Source organism: Podarcis filfolensis (genome assembly GCF_964270895.1).
Source record: "Podarcis filfolensis genome assembly, chromosome: 1".
Classification (NCBI taxonomy): domain Eukaryota; kingdom Metazoa; phylum Chordata; class Lepidosauria; order Squamata; family Lacertidae; genus Podarcis; species Podarcis filfolensis.
In genome coordinates, this window is record NC_139604.1 from 128,145,496 (window position 1) to 128,166,717 (window position 21,222).

Sequence of the window (21,222 nt, forward strand, 5' to 3'; positions counted from 1 at the left end):
ACCGCTCCAGCAACCTCAATCTGCCCTCAACCAGCCTCTGTACTCCTGCCTTTTAAATTACAATCCAGTCCATGTGGTGGCCTTGGCTGGGTTTCCCTTGAAGAATTTAACAGGGGAGAGAATGGTACCAGTGGGGAATTGGAATTAGGTGCCTCCGCTCTCAATGGCTCTGTCTCCACCTCCTGTTGATTTCCCTGTCTTCTGCCTTGCCAGTCCCAATGGGAACCAGCCAACACAGTCAAGCAGGGAGCAATTTGGGTATATTGAACTCCTGGAAGCAAAGAGACAGATTATTAATAGGGAAAGGTATATTCTCTGTATGCCTCACTGCAGATCACTCTGTACTTGCTTGGCTGCCTAGTTTCTCCAACTCCAGATGTGTTCAGTGCTGAAGATACATATAAGATAATTTTTTTTAGGACAGGGACAATGGTGGTTTGAAAATGCTTACAATTCCCGGCACCCTTAACATATTACAGTCTTCAGAATTCAAGGGAAGCTGTGTGCTTTGTATCTTTGTTGTGGATATGAACGCAATTGCGGCGTCACATGCAAACATGTTTCTTTTCTGCCCCGGGATGAGCTCTACAAAACACATCCTGCAAGTTTTCCAGATGGCTAATTTACATCAAGAAGCAGGGGATGGGGAGGTGTTTGTGGGCAGTGTTTATTAGCAACTAGCTAATGATGCCAGCAATACATACAATATCTCTTCCAATCTCTGAAACAATTCTGAAACTTTTTTAAAAAGATGTTTTGTGATAGGGGAAGGAGGATGGGAGTATACAGTAACTGTATACATGCTGCTTTAAAAAAAATGAAAAGGCAGATATCCCACCTAGTACATATAAGGAACATAGCTGTCAACTGTCCCTTATTTGGCGGGAAACTCCCTTATCCCAGCGCTGTGTCCCGCTGCTGTCCCTTATTGATGATGTCCCTTAAATTTCCCGGGTTTCATGCTCGCCTGGCTCGGGAGGGAAGCTCAGGGTCCTCTGCCACGCGAGAGAGAGCTTGCACGAGCTGCCGCGTCTCCGTCTCTCCCTTTTCCCCCTCAGGTGCGTCGTGAGAAGACAGGTGGCGTCGGGTAGGCAGGCAGTACCTCTCTTGCGAGACTTCTGCTACGCTGCCAGGGGAAGCTGGAGGCAGCGGCGGCGGCGGCAGCTGAGGAGGTGGCCTGAGGGAGGAGGAAGAGGAGGGGATGGGGAGGGACGCAGAAGGGTGGCGCTTCAGCAGCTGCCGTGGCGCTGCAACCACCTCATGCCGGGCTCGCGGGCGGTGTGAGCGAGAGTCTCTCTCCTTCCTCCCCTCTCTCTCGGGCGGGGAAGGGCCGATGGAACTCCTCGCGCCCCGACGTGCTGCTTAGCATACCCTCCAACCAGTGCAGCATCTTAATGTAGTGATTTCCCCCTCTGCATCCCTTTCATAACTCTATTTTTATAAATCATTTGTCCATCCATTGTTCAAATTTTTCAAATGGACAGTTTTCTGTCAATCCTACCAATGTATGTAACTCTTTACAATAGCTTTTCAACTAAATTATAAACTTTCCCCATTCTTTATTAAAGAGGTCCTCTTCCTGGTTTCTAATTCTGCCTGTAAGCTTTGCCATCTCGACGTCGTTCATCAATTTTGTCTGCCACTCTTCTTTGGTGGGAGTTGTAGACCCTTAGGATCATCTGGTCCAACCCCCTGCAAACCAGAGTCAATCACAGCAAAAGCAGCATGGCTCCATCAGTGCCGGATTTCTGTATAAGCTAAGCAAAATCCCTTATTTTGGCTGCTGATCCCTTATTTTCGAGGCTGCTGGTCCCTTATTTTCAAATCTGTAAGTTGACAGCTATGATAAGGAGAGGAGTAAAGCTGACGGCTGATCCAGCATTTGACTTGCTGGGATGTAAGGCAATTTATGAAGCTGGATTTGCACTGCACATGAAGAACTCATAGTGACTTCTCTTGAACTGTTATGCTTATAATCAACCAGAAATGTCCCTCTACTGACTTCTCCATTCTTTATATTGTCTGTCCATGATGATTTGTGCACATGACATTTCAGGGTAGCCATCTGCAATTTCAATACTATTTCCACCTGCAGAAGTTTTAGAGTGGTCTTGCTGTTTCAGTGAATATCCTGTAACTTCTGTTCTGAATCCTGTAGCTTTTCAAACCACAATTGGTCTTTTTTGGGGGGCGAGGGAGGTTGCCCCACTTTTGTGCTATAGTCCCTCCAGACAGCAATAATGTGGTAGCCTTGGGAGAGCACTGCAGAACAATTCAAAAAGCAGAATAACTCCACCATCAAGTAGATGTTGCAGAATATATATACCTGCAATGAAACTCGAGTCTGGAGAAGCTCCGAGGGGGAAATACATCACGGAAAGTTGTATTTCAATTTTCATTTTTCATGGTTTTTGAGCATAATTCAAGAGGCTAGCAGCTCGGATGCTACATATTTTCGCATTTGTACACAGAACCCCATGCACCAGCTTACGCTGCGTTGTTACACTGTATTTTTGTAATTCAAGAAAATCTTTAATAAAAAATATATTTAAAAAGCTGAGAAAGAAACTCGGGGGGGGGGGGAGCCGCATATTGCAAGGAAAACATTGTGGAGAGGAGTGTTGTCTTGGGGCCAGAAGAGTCTGTAGGCTAAACCACAAGTGTTTTTTTTTAATCAAATAGTTTGCCCAGCACAGGTGATAAACACCACGCGTAGTTTCAGGACCTTTTCATATTGCTTTTAAACAAACCGCTTTGAGGGTTGTTGTTTTTCTTTCTCTTTTTCCTCCTTTTCACAATCTGAAGGTGTATACATTTTATGAAACAAACAAATAATTTTTTTAAAAATTCTTTTCCCTTCTACGTCAGTCTTCATTTTTTTAAAAAAGATATTTATTGAGATTTTACAAACAAAGAAAATTACAATATAAGAAAAGAAAAAAATAAATAAAAAAGGACAAAGAAAAAAGATACAAAAGTACAGAAAAAAAATACAAAATATGTGAAAAATAAAAAACAATTAAAAACGAATCAAACTTTTCATGTCTTATATTTCAATTACTCGTTTCCTGACCTCCTCACACCTCCCTTTTTTGTATTCCAGTTCACATAGTTAATTCAGCAAATCCTTTCCCTCTTTGTTTTTATCTTAATTATAAATCTTAACATATTAAACATCATATTTTCATCTAATTATCAATTCTTTTTTTGCACATTCTTTTAATTTTGTTACTAAAACCATCTCATTTCAATCCTGCATCATTTTAACATTCATTAATTTTACAGTGTTTCTGCAGATAGTCTTTAAATTTCTTCCAATTTTCTTCCACCAACTCTTCTCCCTGGTCGCGGATTCTGCCAGTCATTTCCGCCAATTCCATATAGTCTATCACTTTCATCTGCCATTCTTCCAAGGTGGGTAGATCTTGTGTCTTCCAATACTTCACGATAAGTATTCTTGCTGCTGTTGTAGCATACATAAAAAAAGTTCTGTCCTTCTTTGGCACCAGTTGGCCGACCATGCCCAGGAGAAAGGCCTCTGGTTTCTTCAGGAAGGTATATTTAAATACCTTTTTCATTTCATTATATATCAATTCCCAGAAAGCCTTAATCTTTGGGCACGTCCACCAAAGGTGAAAGAATGTACCTTCATTTTCCTTACATTTCCAACACTTATTATCGGGCAAATGATATATTTTTGCAAGCTTGACTGGGGTCATGTACCACCTGTATATCATTTTCATAATATTCTCTCTTACGGCATTACATGCCGTAAATTTCATACCGGTGGTCCACAACTGTTCCCAGTCAGCAAACATGATGTCATGTCCAACATCTTGTGCCCATTTAATCATAGCAGATTTAACCGTTTCATCCTGCGTATTCCATTTCAACAGCAAGTTATACATTCTTGATAGTATCTTAGTTTTGGGATCTAACAATTCTGTTTCCAGTTTTGATTTTTCCACCTGGAAACCAGTTTTTTTATCCATATTATAAGCCTCCCTTATTTGGTAATAATGAACCCAATCTCACACTTTATCTTTTAGTTTCTCAGAACTCTGCAATTTCAATTTGTCTCCTTCTTGTTCCAAAATCTCCCAATATTTTGGCCAGTTGGCCTCCATATTGAGCTTTTTCCGCTTCCACTACATCAGTCTTCATGTGAACTGAAAGGGAGGGGCTAATATTGATCAATTCATTGTACTTAGGATATAATGATTAGTTAGACGTGATTATTAAACAGGGAAGGGTGCATTATCGCACATGCAAGTGCACACGGTGTTTTTAATGCTTAATGTTTTAGCATGTTTTTAATAATCTATTGGGAGCTGCCCAGAGTGCCTGGGGAAACCCAGACAGATGGGCGGCGTATAAATAATAATAATAATAATAATAATAATTATTATTATTATTATTATTATTATTATTATTATTATTAAAAGCACCCCCTTTAAAAAAATCAATGAAAGCCTCAAATAAACAAAAAATAGGGAGAACGGTTCTGTTCGTTGTTTTTAAAGCCGGGCAGCCCATTTGAAGCGTCTGCGGTGTTGCTGCCCGGCCCCTGCAAACAGCGCAGCTCCCTGCAGGCCTCCTCAGAGGCAAACCCCACAGGATTCCATGGTTCTTGCTCCCAGGCAGGCGCGCGCAGGATCGCGGCCCGCGCGCTAGGCCGCCTTCCGTCCCGTTGCCGTGGCAACCGCGCGGCCTAGCCTGCCTTTCGGCAGCGATGGATCCCCGGCCTCCGCCCTGCACCCGACCAGAGTCCACGGCGGCAGCGACGGCTCTGGGCCACTTGGGCAGCGTGGGTGAGATGCTTTCCCTCTTCCACGCCGCGGGAGCAGTTTCCTTCCCGGGGGTTCACAGGGATCAGGGTTTTTTGGGGGGGAGAATGAGGGGAACCCCCAATTTTGGCTTTTTTTTGGCGCACAGCTGGTGCTGCTCTCTGAGCTGGAGTGGGGAGACATTATTCTTCCCCGCGTCCAGCCCACTCTCTCTCTCTCTCTCTCTCTCTCTCTCTCTCTCTCTCTCTTAAATTATATCTCGCCATCATTTAATCTGCACGCCGCCTTCCCATCGTTAGAGCCATGCTCAAGGCAATTTGCCAGCCAGATGGGCGGGGTATGTATAAATAAATAAATATTATTATTATTATTATTATGAAGAAACATAGCAGAAGTAGTCATAAACCATAAGTAGAATAATAGGAGCGTAGAATTGGCAGGGACCCCCCAGGGTCATCTAGTCCAGCCCAATGCACATCGAGAAGTAAGGTAAAAGTAAAGGGACCCCTGACCCTTAGGTCCAGTCGTGGCCGACTCTGGGGTTGCGGCGCTCATCTCGCTTTATTGGCCGAGGGAGCCGGCGTACAGCTTCCGGATCACGTGGCCAGCATGACTAAGCCGCTTCTGGCGAACCAGAGCAGCGCACGGAAGCGCTGTTTACCTTCCCGCCGGAGCGGTACCTACTTATCTACTTGCACTTTGACGTGCTTTCGAACTGCTAGGTTGGCAGGAGACACATTGAGAAGTACCCAGTCATAATAGGGTTGCCACGTTCAAAGAGTGAAAATCAAGATACAAAAATTTGCCGAAATCTACACGGGTTGCCATACATCTGGATTTTCGCGGACAATTCTGCAATTTCCCGCCCGGAGGGTTTCCAATGGCCGAATCCCAGCTATGTCTGGGAAATTCCACATGTAGGGCAGCCCATGATTGAGCAATTTCCACATAAATCATAGAAGTTGGAAGGGACCCTGAAAGTCTACTAGTCTGACCCCGCTGCAACGCAGGAATCTCAACGAAAGCATCCCTGACAGATGGCCACCCAACCTCTGTGCTTTGTGGTGTAAGGAAAATACAGAAGCTTAGCCCCCTTTTTATTGTCCTTTTCGCCCTTATTAGTCCTGTTGTATTTTTAAGAGCACTCTTGATGCAGAAAGTTAAATCGAGGGTTCTTTCCCACGTCCTGCTTATTGAGCGTTCATTGCAGGGAGGTTAGATGAAGCTGATGTGTTTTTATTGAGCGGTGTGTTTTTTTATTTGTTTGCAAGTGGGAAGATTAGACGAAGTTCCATAAATAAAGTGCCACACCTGCCCCACCTTTCCTTTTCACTTTGGGGGAGCATGTTTGCTGAGCCAGCTCTCCAAATCAGCTTTAATTGCCCAACCTAAATTTGCTGGAATGTGATTGAATCTCCCACCCCAAAACAGAAACCATTTGGAACTGTCCTAAATCTTCTGCATTTTTTGCTTCCGTAGTAGGTAAAGCTTGCCTCAGACACATAGCAATGAATTAAAGCTGCATCGCTAAAGTTGGTTTGGAGGTCTGCTACAGCAAGCTTACTTCCTTCCAAAATTGGACCTTTTGCAATAAGGAAAGTGACAGAAAAATGCTCAGTTGACCTCAGAATTGTTCAAAACCACAAGCAAAGGAATATTTTTGACATGTCCTGAAGTTCCCTGTGCACATTGACAAGGTGTTTATAATAATATTAAAACAAAAAGCGCTGAAAACTTTGAGAATCCAAATTTGTATTAAAACATAATTAAAAACCTTAAGGAATAATTATCTCCCCTCTGAATAAGTATGCTATTAATAACTATGCTATTAATAATAATGCTGTTAAAATAAGTACCACAATCTTGTTGCTAAACCCTTCCATTATTGCTCCAAAGTAAGTAATAGTAATACCAGCTGTACAAAAACATCTTCGGGTACACAAATCTCACGTCCAGAGCATACCAAATACAGACTAGAGGTCTGTTACAGGAGGAATGGAATAGTTGATGATGCAGCTTCTGTGCAACAGATGCCAACAATTCGTAGTAGCTTTTAATTATAGCTAGTGGAGATTTCACCAGACTGGACTTTTCTGGGAATATGTTGCAAGGCTCATTTCAAAAGTTGGAGGCTGTGAATCTTTATGGTTGTTTTTGTTGTGTTCTCACGAGAGAGACGAAATTGATTTCTGTCATTCAGAACTACTTGGAAATATGTTGAATGCTCTTAGGATGATACCGCTGAAAAATGGAAGCTGGCTCAGGAAAGCTGATGATAATAATAATAATAATAATAATAATAATAATAATAATAATAATAATTTATTATTTGTACCCCGCCCATCTGGCTGGGTTTCCCCAGCCACTCTGGGCGGCTTCCATAGAAACCAAAAATACACTAAAATATCACAGATTAAAAACTTCCCTGAACAGGGCTGCCTTAAGATGTCTTCTGAATGTCAGGTAGTTATTTATTGCTTTGACATCTGATGGGAGGGCGTTCCACAGGGCAGGCGCCACTACCGAGAAGGCCCTCTGCCTGGTTCCCTGTAGCTTTGCTTCTCGCAATGAGGGAACCGCCAGAAGGCCCTCGGCGCTGGACCTCAGCATCCGGGCAGAACGATGGGGGTGGAGACGCTCCTTCAGGTATACTGGGCCGAGGCCGTTTAGGGCTTTAAAGGTCAACACCAGCACTTTGAATTGTGCTCGGAAACGTACTGGGAGCCAATGTAGGTCTTTCATAAACTTGATAAAAAGAACTTGCCTAAATAGGGATTGCAACACTTTTTAAATGAATAACAAAGCCACCCTTTTGTCACCTATTCTAGGTTTGATAATCTAAGGTGCTGGGAATCTTGGACTGGCAGTATGATGGTGGAGCCCAGACATCTAAGGACCAAACTATATATTCACTTAATTACACTGTGAGGTTTTTCCGTAAATAATTAAGAGCCCAATTTTTAACGGGAAGGCAGGATGAGGAAACTGAAGACTTAAGCCTTCCTCTCCCTGTGCTTTTCCTTCCCAGTAAGACTCAATCTCTCCTATGCTTGCAATTATTTAAGGAAATGATATGTGGCTGTATGCGGCATAATTATGTGAATATAATTTTGGCCCTTTATTCTCTGCACTGCATTGCAGACTGAAAGAATGATGTCTCTGATCTCTGCTGCTCTGCAGCGCCATCACCACCAATGGCCAGAAGGTGGTATTGCAGCTCCCTCTCCATCAGGGAACTGCTGTTGTGTAGAATCAGTAAGAGTTTCATCTGGCACTATAAAGCTGCTGATTCTGGCTTGCAGCTCCTCATTGACTGCCTTCTTCCTTTTGACTGTTTGCCTCTGGGCCACCAGCCCTGACAGTGAAATGTAAGGTATCAAAGAGTGTGTTGAACTGAACCATTAGCAGAGTATTGCAGTCAGTATAGCAGGAGATGACATAACATCACAAGACAGCTGTAAATCTTAAGTGCAGGTGAGTTCCCTTTTAATGTGCTCATTGGTACATAATATTTAGCAGCTGGCAAAAGAAAACTAAAATCTGTTCCTTTCAGCTGATCTGATGCATAAATCTCGCAATCTACCTCCCAGATTGCCACACTGTCTTCAAATTAGAACAGCATTTTTAATTAACGTGAGGACCCAGGCAGCACAATTTCAAGGCTCACTAGCCAGATTATTTTTTCAAAAAACTTGCCTTGGTTGGAAGAACCTTGAGTGCCAGCTAGATTGAACAATGTGACATTCATTTATATGGTATACTCAAAGGCCTGATCATTATCATTTATAGCTCTAACTGGTAATGCTACTTCGCGATTAACTCAAATAACATTTAGTTTATTATCTGTTGAGCTGTAGTTTCTTTTTAACCAAGCAGAGTTCATGAGACCACTGAGGAAGACCAAGGTCAACATGATTTTGACTGTTTATAGTCTATTGATATTTTTGCTTGCTGTGTGATATTTAATGAGGCACATTTGTTCTGTTTATGAATATTGGGTTTATTTATACTCTTCATGTTTGGATTTTAATTTTTTTGCTTTGGATACAGCTAGAGATCCATATTGTTCATTTTTAATTGGTACTATATTACATTAACTTTTTTTGTATTACATTAGCTTGTTTATATTCTTTCATTACGCCTTTAGTTCGTCAAGATTTACTTCCCTTTGGCATTACTTACCCCTGGAGAAATTACAGCTGATGGTGGTTATTATTTTTAATTTAATAAAATGTATTATGTGCCCTTTACCAGCAGGTACCCCAGGTGGGTTACAACAGTATAAAATTCAGAATTGAAAACTGTTAAAACAGATTAAAGTCATAAGTCCAGTTACAGATAGGTAGCCGTGTTGGTCTGCCATAGTCAAAACAAAAAAATTTTTTCCTTCCAGTAGCACCTTAAAGACCAACTAAGTTAGTTCTTGGTATGAGCTTTCGTGTGCATGCACGTGTATCTGAAGAAGTGTGCATGCACACGAAAGCTCATACCAAGAACTAACTTAGTTGGTCTTTAAGGTGCTACTGGAAGGAAAAATTTTTTTTGGTAAAGTCATAGGGATAGGGTTAGTTTAGAAAGAGCTGAGCCCAGGCTTGGACAAGACACTCAGCCAAAACTTAGCTTAGCTCAGTGTGCCAGCAAAATGGAAAGGCCGAAGTAAAGCAGCTGTGAGCTCCTTTCTGGGAGCCAACACACACACACACACACACACACACACACACACACACACACACACACTATGACAAAGTTTGGATTAGTGGGACATGCAAGCCAGGCCAGTAGGGTTCTGAAATACAATTGGTTTCATCTTTGGCCCTCTTTAAGAGCCAATTGAAAACATTTTAATTCTCCTTGAGTTTTAGGGGGGACTGTGGGGGATATTTTGCTGGGTGGAGCTGCTGCTGTAATGCTGGGGATGGTTTTGGCATTTGCTGCTGGATATTGACAAGTAGGCTTTGAATAATATTGCTGGCTGCTATTGTGTTTACTGTAAATTTGCAAATTGTTCAATTTAGTAATGTTTTGTTGTCCACTCTGGGATCATGAAAGAGATGAAGGGTGGGATAGAATAACAAGTAAATCTGAAAGCTGCAGCATATTACGGAGATTTAAGATTCTATTGTTTCCCCAAATTTTATTTAGAAAAACAGCTTCAGAATGAAGGGCTTGTGTTCAACAAGGAAACTGTGCAGCACTTTGAAGATGCTATTAAATCCATCAAGAAACTGGTAATGTCAGAACTTAAACAAGCAAAGCTTTGGGACCCATAAAAAATAGGGAACTGTTCATTTCTCTGATTACCAAACTTGGACCTGATCAAATGAGTTGCCTTGGATTTACAGCTGGTTATTTGGGATGCAGTCAGCTGCCTCCCTAGACCATTCTGCTGCTTTACTAGAATTTAACAACCAGAGAGGGTCTTTGCTAGTAGATCTTCCATCTTCAAGAGCCATACATTTAGCTTGAAACTGACATTCTGTTCCATCCTACACCCAGGGCATTGAGTGCCTTGTGTCCAGGATACCTCTATTACTCTAGAGCAGGCATAATATTGCGCACAGGACAGTACCATAGCTGTCAACGTTTCCCTTTTCTTGCGAGGAATCCTATTTGGAATAAGGGAATTTCCCTTAAAAAACGGAAACATTGCCAACTATGGACAGTACCATGATGAATGTGCTTTCCAGAGCTAGTGATCCTGGTTTCTGTATGTCTGTTCTCAAATAAAACTGGAGTGGTACTTAAATTAGCGCAGGCGTATCATGCTGAATTTCATTTTTCGGCCATGTGTCCATTTCTAGGAAGAGGAGAGGAAACATACTATTGAACTGTGGGAAGAGGAGACCATCAAAAACAGCAATCTCCGTGTCCAAATCAAAGGGTTCCCAGAGCTTGTAATGAAGGAGTTTGAAGGTATTTCAGAGTCATGGGATAAAAGCATGTAGCAGCAGATATAATGTATTTGTAGCGTGTATAACCATTCATTTAAAGCATGATTGATTGTACTTAGGTAGTTTAATTTAGTGGCAGAATTTAAACTTTGGACCACAGAAGATGGGATATTGTTTTTCTCAAGGGAGCAGGGACATGACGATAATAATACTTTAAAGAAAAAAAGAAAGCAATTATCTGTGTACACACACTCTCTTATATATCTGCTTCGCCTCTCTTCCCATAGATAAAGTGACTGAAATAGCATAAATAAAATGATAAAACCAATATATATAATGAGTTCTAGTGTTAAAGCTCTGTACATTTCTGGATCCCTGATATAGCCATCAGCGAATGCAAATAGATTACATGAAATATTAGATCGGCAGGAGGTCTGTTGCAAAAAGTTCTTTTCCCATTAGGTTTTGAATCGCCTTGTTTTAAAAACTTACTGCTTCAGGGGGCAAAAAGAAGCGCAGAGAAATTGGTTGCAATAATTTTTACGGAGGATTAGCGCTGTGAGAAGAGTGGGATGCCCACAGAGGCAGCGTGCAAAGTACGTTGCGTTATCAATTGTGAAAGTTTTCCCTGTGCGTGGACTGTAATCCCTGTGGGATTCCTTGAAAAGGAGGGGTGGACCATGACTCCCTGGGGGGGGGGGTGCTGCCCCAGGAACCTCATGCTGGAAAGGCAAACGAATGTTTAGGGAGGAGCCATTGTATTGGCTTTAAGAGAGGAGCAGACAAGTTAACGGAGAATAAGTCTGGGAGCCAGAGTTGGCCCTCCAGGCCACTCTATCGCACTGGCACTGCTTTGCATTTTGAGTGGTTTTGCCTGGCTGGAATGTGCCCTTGAATTCAGGATCTGCATCTGACCCTGGGTTCTTTCACCCAGGTGTACCTATCAATTGCCTCTCTTTAAATGTAGCTACCCTGTGAGTTAAACCACAAAGCCTAGGACTTGCTGATCAGAAGGTCAGCGGTTCAAATCCCTGCGATGGGGTGAGCTCCCGTTGCTCGGTCCCAGCTCCTGCCAACCTTGCAGTTCAAAAGCACGTCAAAGTGCAAGTAGATAAATAGGTACCGCTCCGGCGGGAAGGTAAACGGCGTTTCCGTGCGCTCTGGTTCGCCAGAAGTGGCTTAGTCATGCTGGCCACATGACCCGGAAGCTGTACGCCGGCTCCCTCAGCCAATAAAGCAAGATGAGCGCCGCAATGCCAGAGTCGGCAACGACTGGACCTAATGGTCAGGGGTCCCTTTACCTTACCTGATCTCTTGGGAGTGTGTAGACTTCCTGATGTTGCTCTCATGGGATGAGTGTCAGAGCGGCTACACAAAGCCAGGAAGTCAGACAGAAACACCACACAGGGAATTTTAATGATGTGTGTGTGTGTGTGCGTGCGCACACATGGGTGTGCGTATTTGTAAGCCTGTCTTACATTTCTTGTTCCAGAACTCGTGGCTGCTGCTCAGCGCTATCGTTTTATCAAGATAAATGAGACTGAGACGTCCATAAACGAGATCTCCACTGCAATAGAATCGGCATATTCAAAGCAGACTGTCTCTAAAGACCAAAACGCTCACCTGTGGTAGGCATGATTTGTTCAACCAAAATCATAGCATTGGGAAATTGTCCAGCCTAAATTGTCCTGTGCTAAAAGTATCCCTGATGGGTGTCTTGAAAGCCCTCAAGAAAGGAGATTCTATAACATGACTAGATAATGTTGTTCCATCACAAAACTGCTATTAATAAGCTCTATCTTAATGTTTAACCTAAAACTGCTACTCTCTTATTTATACACATTGGGCAGTGTGCAACTAAATAGTTGTGCTTGTGCAAGGATTAGCACTAGAGAAATCGGATTTCCCTCTTTCTCCTCCCCCTTCATGTACCTTGTGCTGTTCCCAAATCTGCTCCAGAGGGTTGGGAAAACCTCTAGAACAGTTTTAGGGTGAATGCTGGGTGTGGGTGGGTGAGAACGTTCCATTGCTCAAGGAGAATCCTTGCAATGAGGGAATTGTTTTGGTTGTTACTTTGCTTTTATGTTTTTATATTGCAAACCAGCCTGTGATCCTCAGATGAAGGGTGGTATAGAATTTTTTTTTTTTTTTAAATGTGTGAACGGAACATTCACTTTATTGCTGCATTGCCTACAGCCCATTGCCTTGTGTCCAGTGATGCTCACACAATTCCCTCTTCCCACTGCAACACCTTGTGTCCTTTGCAAAGCTACTCCTGGGGGTCAAGGGCCCCCCAGGAAAAGCCTGGGGTGAGGGGTGGAGGTTTCACTGGGTGGAGGGGTGAAGTGAGGGGAATCAGGTGGCAGCTGCTTGCTCAGAGATCCATCATGTAGCCAGGACCTGTCTTTCCTGATGTTCCTAACCCTCAGGAGAGGCATCTTAGGGGGCTGCAGTGGGAAAGAAGAAGTAGCACATTCTCTTTGCTTAAGCATCCTTGCATGTATACTGCATTGGATACAGCTCCTTGTAGCCCTGCCCTATCCTCAATCAATCAATCAATCAATCAGTCAATCAATCAATCAATCAATAAGACTCTCTTGCCCTTTTCTGGGTTGCATAGCATAAGATAAAGTTGCAATAAGGTGATGGCAAGTGATGGCACGTTTCTGCTGTTTTCTGTCACCATGAAGGAAACTTGCCATTCTTTTGACAGCGAGGAGGAAATGGAGTTGTGGGCTGAGCACGAAGAAGCTGTTGAATTGTTGAACGAGACGATGGAAGCGAAACATAAGGTCAACATTGAGATAAATGAGCTTCACAATTTGAAAAAATATGAGGAGGAAGAAATTGGCAGGCAAGAAAGTGCCATCCAAGAGCTGAAGCAAATAATGGCTCAAGAGGCCACTGAGTTTAAAACAAAGAAAGAGTGGCTATATGCACAGGTATGTTTTCTGGAATTGCAGTTCCATAAAGAGGCGCTGCCTTGCTCGGACGGTATCGGACATTGGGCTGTCTGGTCCAGTATTGGCACAGCTGTCCACTGAATCAAACAGGTACCTGGGTTACCTTAAACAGGCGATGCCTGGGCAGTTTGTGGAAAGCACCTTACAATTTAAGGATGATTCCTTTGAGTGTTAACAAATCAACAGCAAGCTGGTCTGCTTTTATTTAGAATACGAAAGATCCATCTCCCCCTTCCCCTTGCTCTGCTTATATTAAAGTTGTTCTGACTGTAGATTGAAGAAATCAAAAGTAGGCTTGCGGCCAAGAAGATTGAAGGTGCACAGAAGAAGGAAGAATATGTAGAATTGTATAATGTATGGAGAGATATGCAGAGGGAAATTGCTGAGCTTCAGAAGGTAAAAGAAATGATGTATTTGGGTAATGAGCTATTTGGTAAACGAAGCATAATCTAATCACCGTATTTTTCACTCTATAAGATGCACCAGACCATAAGATGCACCCAGTTTTTGGAGGAGGAAAACAAGAAAAAAAATCTCAGAAGCCAGAACAGCAAGATGGATCGCTGCACAGCGATCCCTCTTACTGTTCTGGCCTCTGGGATAGCTGCGCAGCCTGTATTTGCTCCATAAGACGCACACACATTTCCCCTTACTTTTTAGGAGGGAAAAAGTGAGTCTTATAGAGCAAAAAATACGGTACTTGACAGAATGGGGGACAGGCAGAAATGATCCAGTGAGCGCTTGATTTTAGAATGAATTGGGGTTGCACACAGGAGCACTGCCTGGTGGATTGCCATCCTAGTAAATTGGGAACCGAGCTCCTAATATCGTTGTGGGCTTTGGCATTGGATCGCCAACGTTTTGGACATAGCCCTTCAAATCTTGTCTTAAGGTGATAGGCAGAGCAGCCACAGGTTTTCCTGTTCGATCCCTCCCTGTTGTTCAGAATCTGCTTCACTTGCTGCGGCAAGCAGGACTACAGATGGTGGATCACAGTGCTGCAAAGGGATGGGCAGGGGGAGCTCTGAGCTTTAAAGGCTTTGTGCAGTGGCCAGGATCTCAGGTGGCCTCCCAATCTGTGCTTGAACACAATGTACTCGAAAGTTGTGGAATCGAGCTGTGAGAAGGTGGATGTTAGGGGAGGAGTAGTTTGCCCACCTTTGGTCCCCATCCTGCACTCAGCTCTCACCTATGGCTCCTAGAAGCTGTCAGCATGCAACAGTGCAACTGGACTTCTCTGCGACCCATCCCCTCTGCAGGGAGGTGGGACCAATTCGGATGGTCCGCCCCCGCCACTTAATGGATCCAAATGGTTTCCAGAGAGTGGTAGGGGATGCTTTATCCCATGTTGATGGCCTTTCAGCTGATTCCCTGGTGGCCCGCTGGAATGTGGAGTTAACCAGGGCTATTGACTGTTTGGCTCCGAAGCGCCCTCTCCGATTGCATGGAGCCCGGACAGCCCCGTGGTTTTCCACGGATCTGAGGGCAATGAAACAATCGTTGAGACGGCTAGAGCGCCGGTGGCGGATAACTCATTCCGAATCTGACCGGACACAGGTTAGAGCTCAACGTCGAGCCTACCAAGTGGCGATAGCAACGGCGAAGAAGAATTTCTTCACCGCCTCTATTGCATCTGCAGAAAACAGCAGCAGGAGACTTTTTCAGATGGTTCACAATTTAGCGGAACCACCTGCAACATCGGGGCCCAGTACGGGCCACATGTTCTCCTGCAATGATTTTGCAAAGTTTTTTGCAGATAAAATCACTCAGATTCGGGAAGAAGTAGACTCCACCGTGGGAGCAGGGCCAAGGCGGGAGAGTGCTAGAGTTCTGTCTAGTCAAGTTGAGTGGGATCAATTCCAATCTGTTACCTCCGAGGATGTGGACAGGCTGCTTGGACGAGTGAAACCAACCACCTGTCTCCTGGACCCTTGCCCATCCTGGCTTATAAAAGCTAGCCGGGAAGGACTGGGTGATGGGCTTTGTAGGTGGTGAATGCTTCCCTCCATGAGGGAGCCTTCCCAGACCCGCTGAAAGAGGCGGTTATTAAACCGCTTCTTAAAAAACCATCTTTAGATGCGGCCACGATGGCCAGCTATCGCCCAGTCTCAAATCTTCCATTCTTGGGCAAGGTGATTGAGCGAGCGGTTGCCGAACAACTCCAGGCACGCCTGGAAGAAGCGGACCATTTGGATCCCTTCCAGTCGGGATTCAGGCCTCATGGGACTGAAACTGCCTTGGTCGCACTGGTTGATGATCTCCGGCGGGCTAGGGACAAAGGTGAGAGCTGTTTCCTAGTTCTGCTGGATCTCTCAGCGGCGTTTGATACCATCGACCATAACATCCTTCTGGACCGTCTTGAGGGGCTGGGAGCTGGGGGCACTGTTATACAGTGGTTCCGCTCCTTCCTTCTGGGCCGTGTTCAGAAAGTGGTGGTGGGGGATGAGTGTTCAGACCCCTGGGCTCTCACTTGTGGGGTGCCTCAGGGTTCTGTCCTCTCCCCCATGCTTTTCAACATTTACATGCAGCCGCTGGGAGAGATCATCAGGAGGTTTGGGCTGGGTGTTCATCAGTATGCGGATGATACCCAGCTCTACCTCTCTTTTAAATCAGAACCAGTGAGGGCGGTGAAGGTCCTGTGTGAGTGTCTGGAGGCAGTTGGAGGATGGATGGCGGCTAACAGATTGAGGTTGAATCCTGACAAGACAGAAGTACTGTTTTTGGGGGACAGGAGGCGGGCAGGTGTGGAGGATTCCCTGGTCCTGAATGGGGTAACTATGCCCCTGAAGGACCAGGTGCGCAGCCTGGGAGTCATTTTGGACTCACAGCTGTCCATGGAGGCACAGGTCAAATCTGTGTCCAGGGCAGCTGTTTACCAGCTCCATCTGGTACGTAGGCTGAGACCCTATCTGCCTGCGGACTGTCTCGCCAGAGTGGTGCATGCTCTGGTTATCTCCCGCTTAGACTACTGCAATGCACTCTACGTGGGGCTACCTTTGAAGGTGACTCGGAAACTACAACTAATCCAGAATGCGGCAGCTAGACTGGTGACTGGGGGCGGCTGCCGAGACCATATAACACTGGTCTTGAAAGACCTACATTGGCTCCCAGTATGTTTCCGAGCACAATTCAAAGTGTTGGTGCTGACCTTTAAAGCCCTAAACGGCCTCGGTCCAGTATACCTGAAGGAGCGTCTCCACCCCCATCATTCTGCCCGGATGCTGAGGTCCAGCGCCGAGGGCCTTCTGGCGGTTCCCTCATTGCGAGAAGCAAAGCTACAGGGAACCAGGCAGAGGGCCTTCTCGGTAGTGGCGCCTGCCCTGTGGAAGGCCCTTCCAGCAGATGTCAAAGCGATAAACAACTACCTGACATTCAGAAGACATCTTAAGGCAGCCCTGTTCAGGGAAGTTTTTAACGTGTGATATTTTACTGTATTTTTGGTTTCTATGGAAGCCGCCCAGAGTGGCTGGGGAGGCCCAGCCAGATGGGCGGGGTATAAATAATAAATTATTATTATTATTATTACCTCGGGAAATGGCTTTCACTGGCCGGCTAAGGTAGTCAATGGGTCTCAAACATTCATTGAGTTAGGGACTTCCCTGCATGCGAAGACAGGCTCCTGCAGATTGAGCGGACGAGACCAATAGTGGGTCCAGCAGTCAAGAAGGCACTTTCCATACGTGCTGTAGAGGGAAGTGAGGGGCAGGTGGGGCTTGTCAACCTGGGAAGGGAGCCCATTTAGGAGAAGGAAATCTCTAACCTTAAACCTCTGCTGCCTTGTGGAACATCTCTGAGCGGAGAAAAGGCTAAGGAGTAAACCCTACACAAATCCAGAGTGGAGTCTCTATGATAATGGTTGGGTGGCACTTTGTACTCCTTCTGGCAATTCTTGTAGCCAAGCTGGTGCCAGACGTAGTGCTCTGCTTTCCCTTGGACCAAATCAGCAAGGCCGAGAGGGGGCGGGTCTCAGGACCTCCATACATACTGCCCAGGCTTGCCCCTTTGAAGGTCACTTCAGTGCTGCTAATGCAGTGGTTTGACTTCACCCCTAGAGGCACACTTCATTGTGTCTTGAGACAGAGAGATGCCAGCAATGAAAATTTGGCCAGTCAATTTACAATATTTGCCTGATCAGGAAGAACTTTCTGATGCTAAGAGCTGTTTGACAGTAGAACGGTTTCCCTCTGAAAGTGGTACGTGGTACACGTTCCTTCCTTGGAGGTTTTAAAGCAGAGGTTGGGTGTCATGCATCTGTCATGGATGCTTTAGTTGAGATTCTTGCATTGCAGAGGGTTGGACTGGATGTCCCTCAGGGTCCCTTCAATCTCTACAGTTAATATGATTCTATATGATTCTAGGACCAGTGTGCCAAGCCTGGTTTTAATGCGAAAACCACCCTGAGCTTGTTTGGATTGCAACCATAATTCCAAATACAAATCTAAATAATCAGGCTGTTCATGCCTGAAGAGAAGCACATCTCTCTTAAAGCAAGGACACAATGCTTCAATAGGAGTGTTAGCAGTTCTGAATTTTACTTTTGCATTTGGTAGCTCCACAGTTCTCAGAGGGATGAGCTATCAGAACTCTTCAAGAACATCAGACAACTAATTAAAACATATGAAGCAAAAAAGGCAGAGAAGGAGCATCTCATCAAAAAAAAGTAAGCAAATTTTTTACATTTCTTACATTTTTATACGATTTTTTAAAATGTGAAATTTATCTATTTATTTTAAAAGGCCAAACAATTGCTCTGGTATGAAACAAGATATGCTGCATATATTATTTTCCCAATCCATAGGTTTCAAGGCACAACAGAAGCTGCTTTATTATACCAGATCAGACTATACATGCATCCTGGTCAGCGCTTTCTGCATTGACTAGTGACAGCTGTCCAGGATTTCAGATAGAGAAAGGCCTTTCTAATGACATGTTCCCTTCTCCTTTTTAATGGGAAATCCCAGAGGCTGAACCTTCAAGCTGAGCCTGCATTCTGCTGATGAGCTCCAGCACCTCTTTTGTGCAAGTGGGTGTGGTTCAATAACAAGAACAATAATAACCATTCACATTAAAGTGGGGGTGCAGAGTGGGGAGACAAAGGACCATGCTGCATAGGGAAGGGAGGGAAGGTTAGGCTGCAGCCCTGAGCATAAGCTCCATTAAAAACAAGAGGACTTATTTCTAGTGAGTAAGCAGATATAGGATTGCTCTGTTCTTCTTCTTTGGAGATCACTTGTAGCCAAGTAAGATTGCTTTCCATGAACACAGTCTTAACAGTGAGTCCATAAGTGACTGTGGAGGCCAATTCTGGATCCACATATCCTTCCACAGTGGGGACATAGGTTTCCTGGCGGAAGTTGATCACGGTGAGAGTTTGCCAAATGTGCCTTCCTCTTAGCATGTTTCTCCCTTCTTGAGTTCGAGTGTCTTCAAAGCCCATGACGCCTTTGGTCAAGGCTGTTCTCCAATTGGAGCGCCCCCAGGCCAGTGTTTCCCAGTAGTCGGCTTCGCTCACAAGCCCATTCACCACGACAAGGTGATGATCCAGCGAGTATGATTGCTCTGTTAGTCTTCCAGCTGCAAGGCCAATACCTGACTCTCATTTTTACGTATTGCTAATAAATCTGATACTGCAGTGCTCTTAAAATGGCAGCATGCAACATCCAATGGATGGCAGTTCCTTCCTTTGCGCAGAAATAGCTTGTCTTAATTATTCTACGTTATTCTTCAGGTCTGATCTTACACATGAGGCAGCTAAAATGGGTACAGACTTCGATCAGGAAGCAGAAGCGCTGCGACAACGGATAAAGGAGGTATGAAGACAAGGATATGTATCCTTTGACAAGCTGTTCTCCTGACTCGAGAAATATTATAAAGCGGGGACTATTGGCCCCAGTCCAACAGTGTGCACTCTTCATGTGCACAGTTCCCTTTTTAAAAGGGCTCTAGCTGTGCTGATTGATTTGCAGGGCTGGGGCGGGATTAATTCCAGATTTTGTTCCACCCTCGAAGCAACTGCGGTGGCGTAATAGCGGCTTCTTTCACAGGTAGACAAAACCCCGGCTACTGACAAGCTAGAGAATTGCCACGCAGGTCCCCGTTTGCCAAGGGATTTCTCCTAACTCCCAGGCATAGCTGTCAGTCCCATTATTTCATTCAATTAAATCATAGATTGGCCACATTGAGAACTAGACTCGATGAGGTTTCGGTCTATTTTTATGTTCTGTGGTCCTCTGAAAGTGTAACTTTTTGACAACGATTTTGTTCAGTAAAATTAACCAGCACTGCAATTTGTTTCTAGGCTGAAGAGAAGCTGGAAACGATTATGCGAGCCTATAGAAAGCTAAAAAACGAAAACAATGCTCTCAGCACACAGTTTAATATTTTATCTGAAGAGGAAGATCAGGCCTGTGCTCTAAGAGACCAGCTTGCGGAAGAGTACAGTGACTTTTAGTGACTTGTTGAATGCTACTAGAAGTACAAGGTTCTATTGTAGTGCTCCATGATAAGGAACCCAGCTCTTTGAATGAGATTTTTTCTGTGGAGAAGAAAACTCTCCATAGTGCATTGAATTACACTTCACTTAAGAACGTGTAAATCAAATGCAAGGGCAGAGATTGTTAAAAGTTCAAAAGTGGTCCTTTAATACAGTTTGTAAGTCGCTATAGGGATGTCTTGTGTGATTTGGGCAGAGATGTCCTCCTAGTTCCCATGCCCTACTGTTAATGAGTATGTAACTAAGCCTAAGCATGTGAAATTGAAACAACTGTAAATTGCTTCTGTATTTACCCCTGCCTCCATTTCTCCCCATGTCAAATTTTGGAGCAGGGACGTACTCTCTTGTACTCCGTAAAGCACCTCGCCCCCTGAAGCTAGTCGTCACCATTAATTTCAGTGGGGATAGCTGAATACAACCCACTGAAATCAAATAAAGCTTTCAGGGTGGACTGCTTGTAAATGAACAGGTTTGCAGGAGATTTGTTCTCTGAAGCAGAATGCTGGCCAGTTTCAAACTACCCATTCCCCAGTGCTGATGGTTGCTAGCCCAGGCTGGCTAATGGGGTTGTCACAGAAAACAGAGCCATCGTGCCACCACAACAATAAACCCCTGAAGCAGGAACTGAGGTACTACTACTACACTACTACTACTACTACTACTAATAATAATAATAATAAATTTTATTATTTTAATGCTGCTCATCTGACTGGCTTGCCCCAGTCACTCTGGGCGGCTCCCAACAGAATATTAAAAACACAAGAAAGCACCAAAGATTAGAAACATCCCTATAGGGCTGCCTTCAGATGTTTTCTAAAAATCTGATAGTTGTTTATTTCCTTGACATCTGATGGGAGGGCGTTCCACAGGGCGGGTGCCACTACTGAGGAGGCCCTCTGCCTGGTTCCCTGTAACTTCACTTCTCACAGTGAGGGAACCACCAGAAAACCCTTGAAGCTGGACTTTAGTGTCCGGGCTGCATGATGTGGGTGGAGATGCTCCTTCAGATATACAGGGCTGAGGCCGTTTAGGGCTTTAAAGGTCAGCACCAACACTCTGAATTGTGTTTGGAAATGTACTGAGAGCCC

General features: G+C 44.5%; 1 protein-coding gene across 2 annotated transcripts in view; it reads left to right on the top strand.

Annotated features, from left to right (window-relative positions):
• Window positions 1-4,668: 4,668 nt before the first annotated feature.
• Window positions 4,669-21,222, top strand: part of CCDC175 (coiled-coil domain containing 175) — a 34,484-nt gene continuing 17,930 nt past the window's right edge. The window contains exons 1-9 of one of the 2 annotated variants that reach the window (XM_083613755.1): window positions 4,669-4,811; window positions 9,930-10,015; window positions 10,589-10,700; window positions 12,171-12,306; window positions 13,392-13,620; window positions 13,915-14,037; window positions 18,192-18,301; window positions 19,370-19,451; window positions 19,940-20,076. In XM_083613755.1, the coding sequence (XP_083469881.1) occupies window positions 4,733-4,811; window positions 9,930-10,015; window positions 10,589-10,700; window positions 12,171-12,306; window positions 13,392-13,620; window positions 13,915-14,037; window positions 18,192-18,301; window positions 19,370-19,451; window positions 19,940-20,076 (1,094 nt within the window). In that variant the 5' untranslated portion in view covers window positions 4,669-4,732. Of the gene's footprint in view, window positions 4,812-8,108; window positions 8,262-9,929; window positions 10,016-10,588; window positions 10,701-12,170; window positions 12,307-13,391; window positions 13,621-13,914; window positions 14,038-18,191; window positions 18,302-19,369; window positions 19,452-19,939; window positions 20,077-21,222 lie in introns of those variants that run through there. The other variant, XM_083613756.1, reaches the window with a different exon arrangement.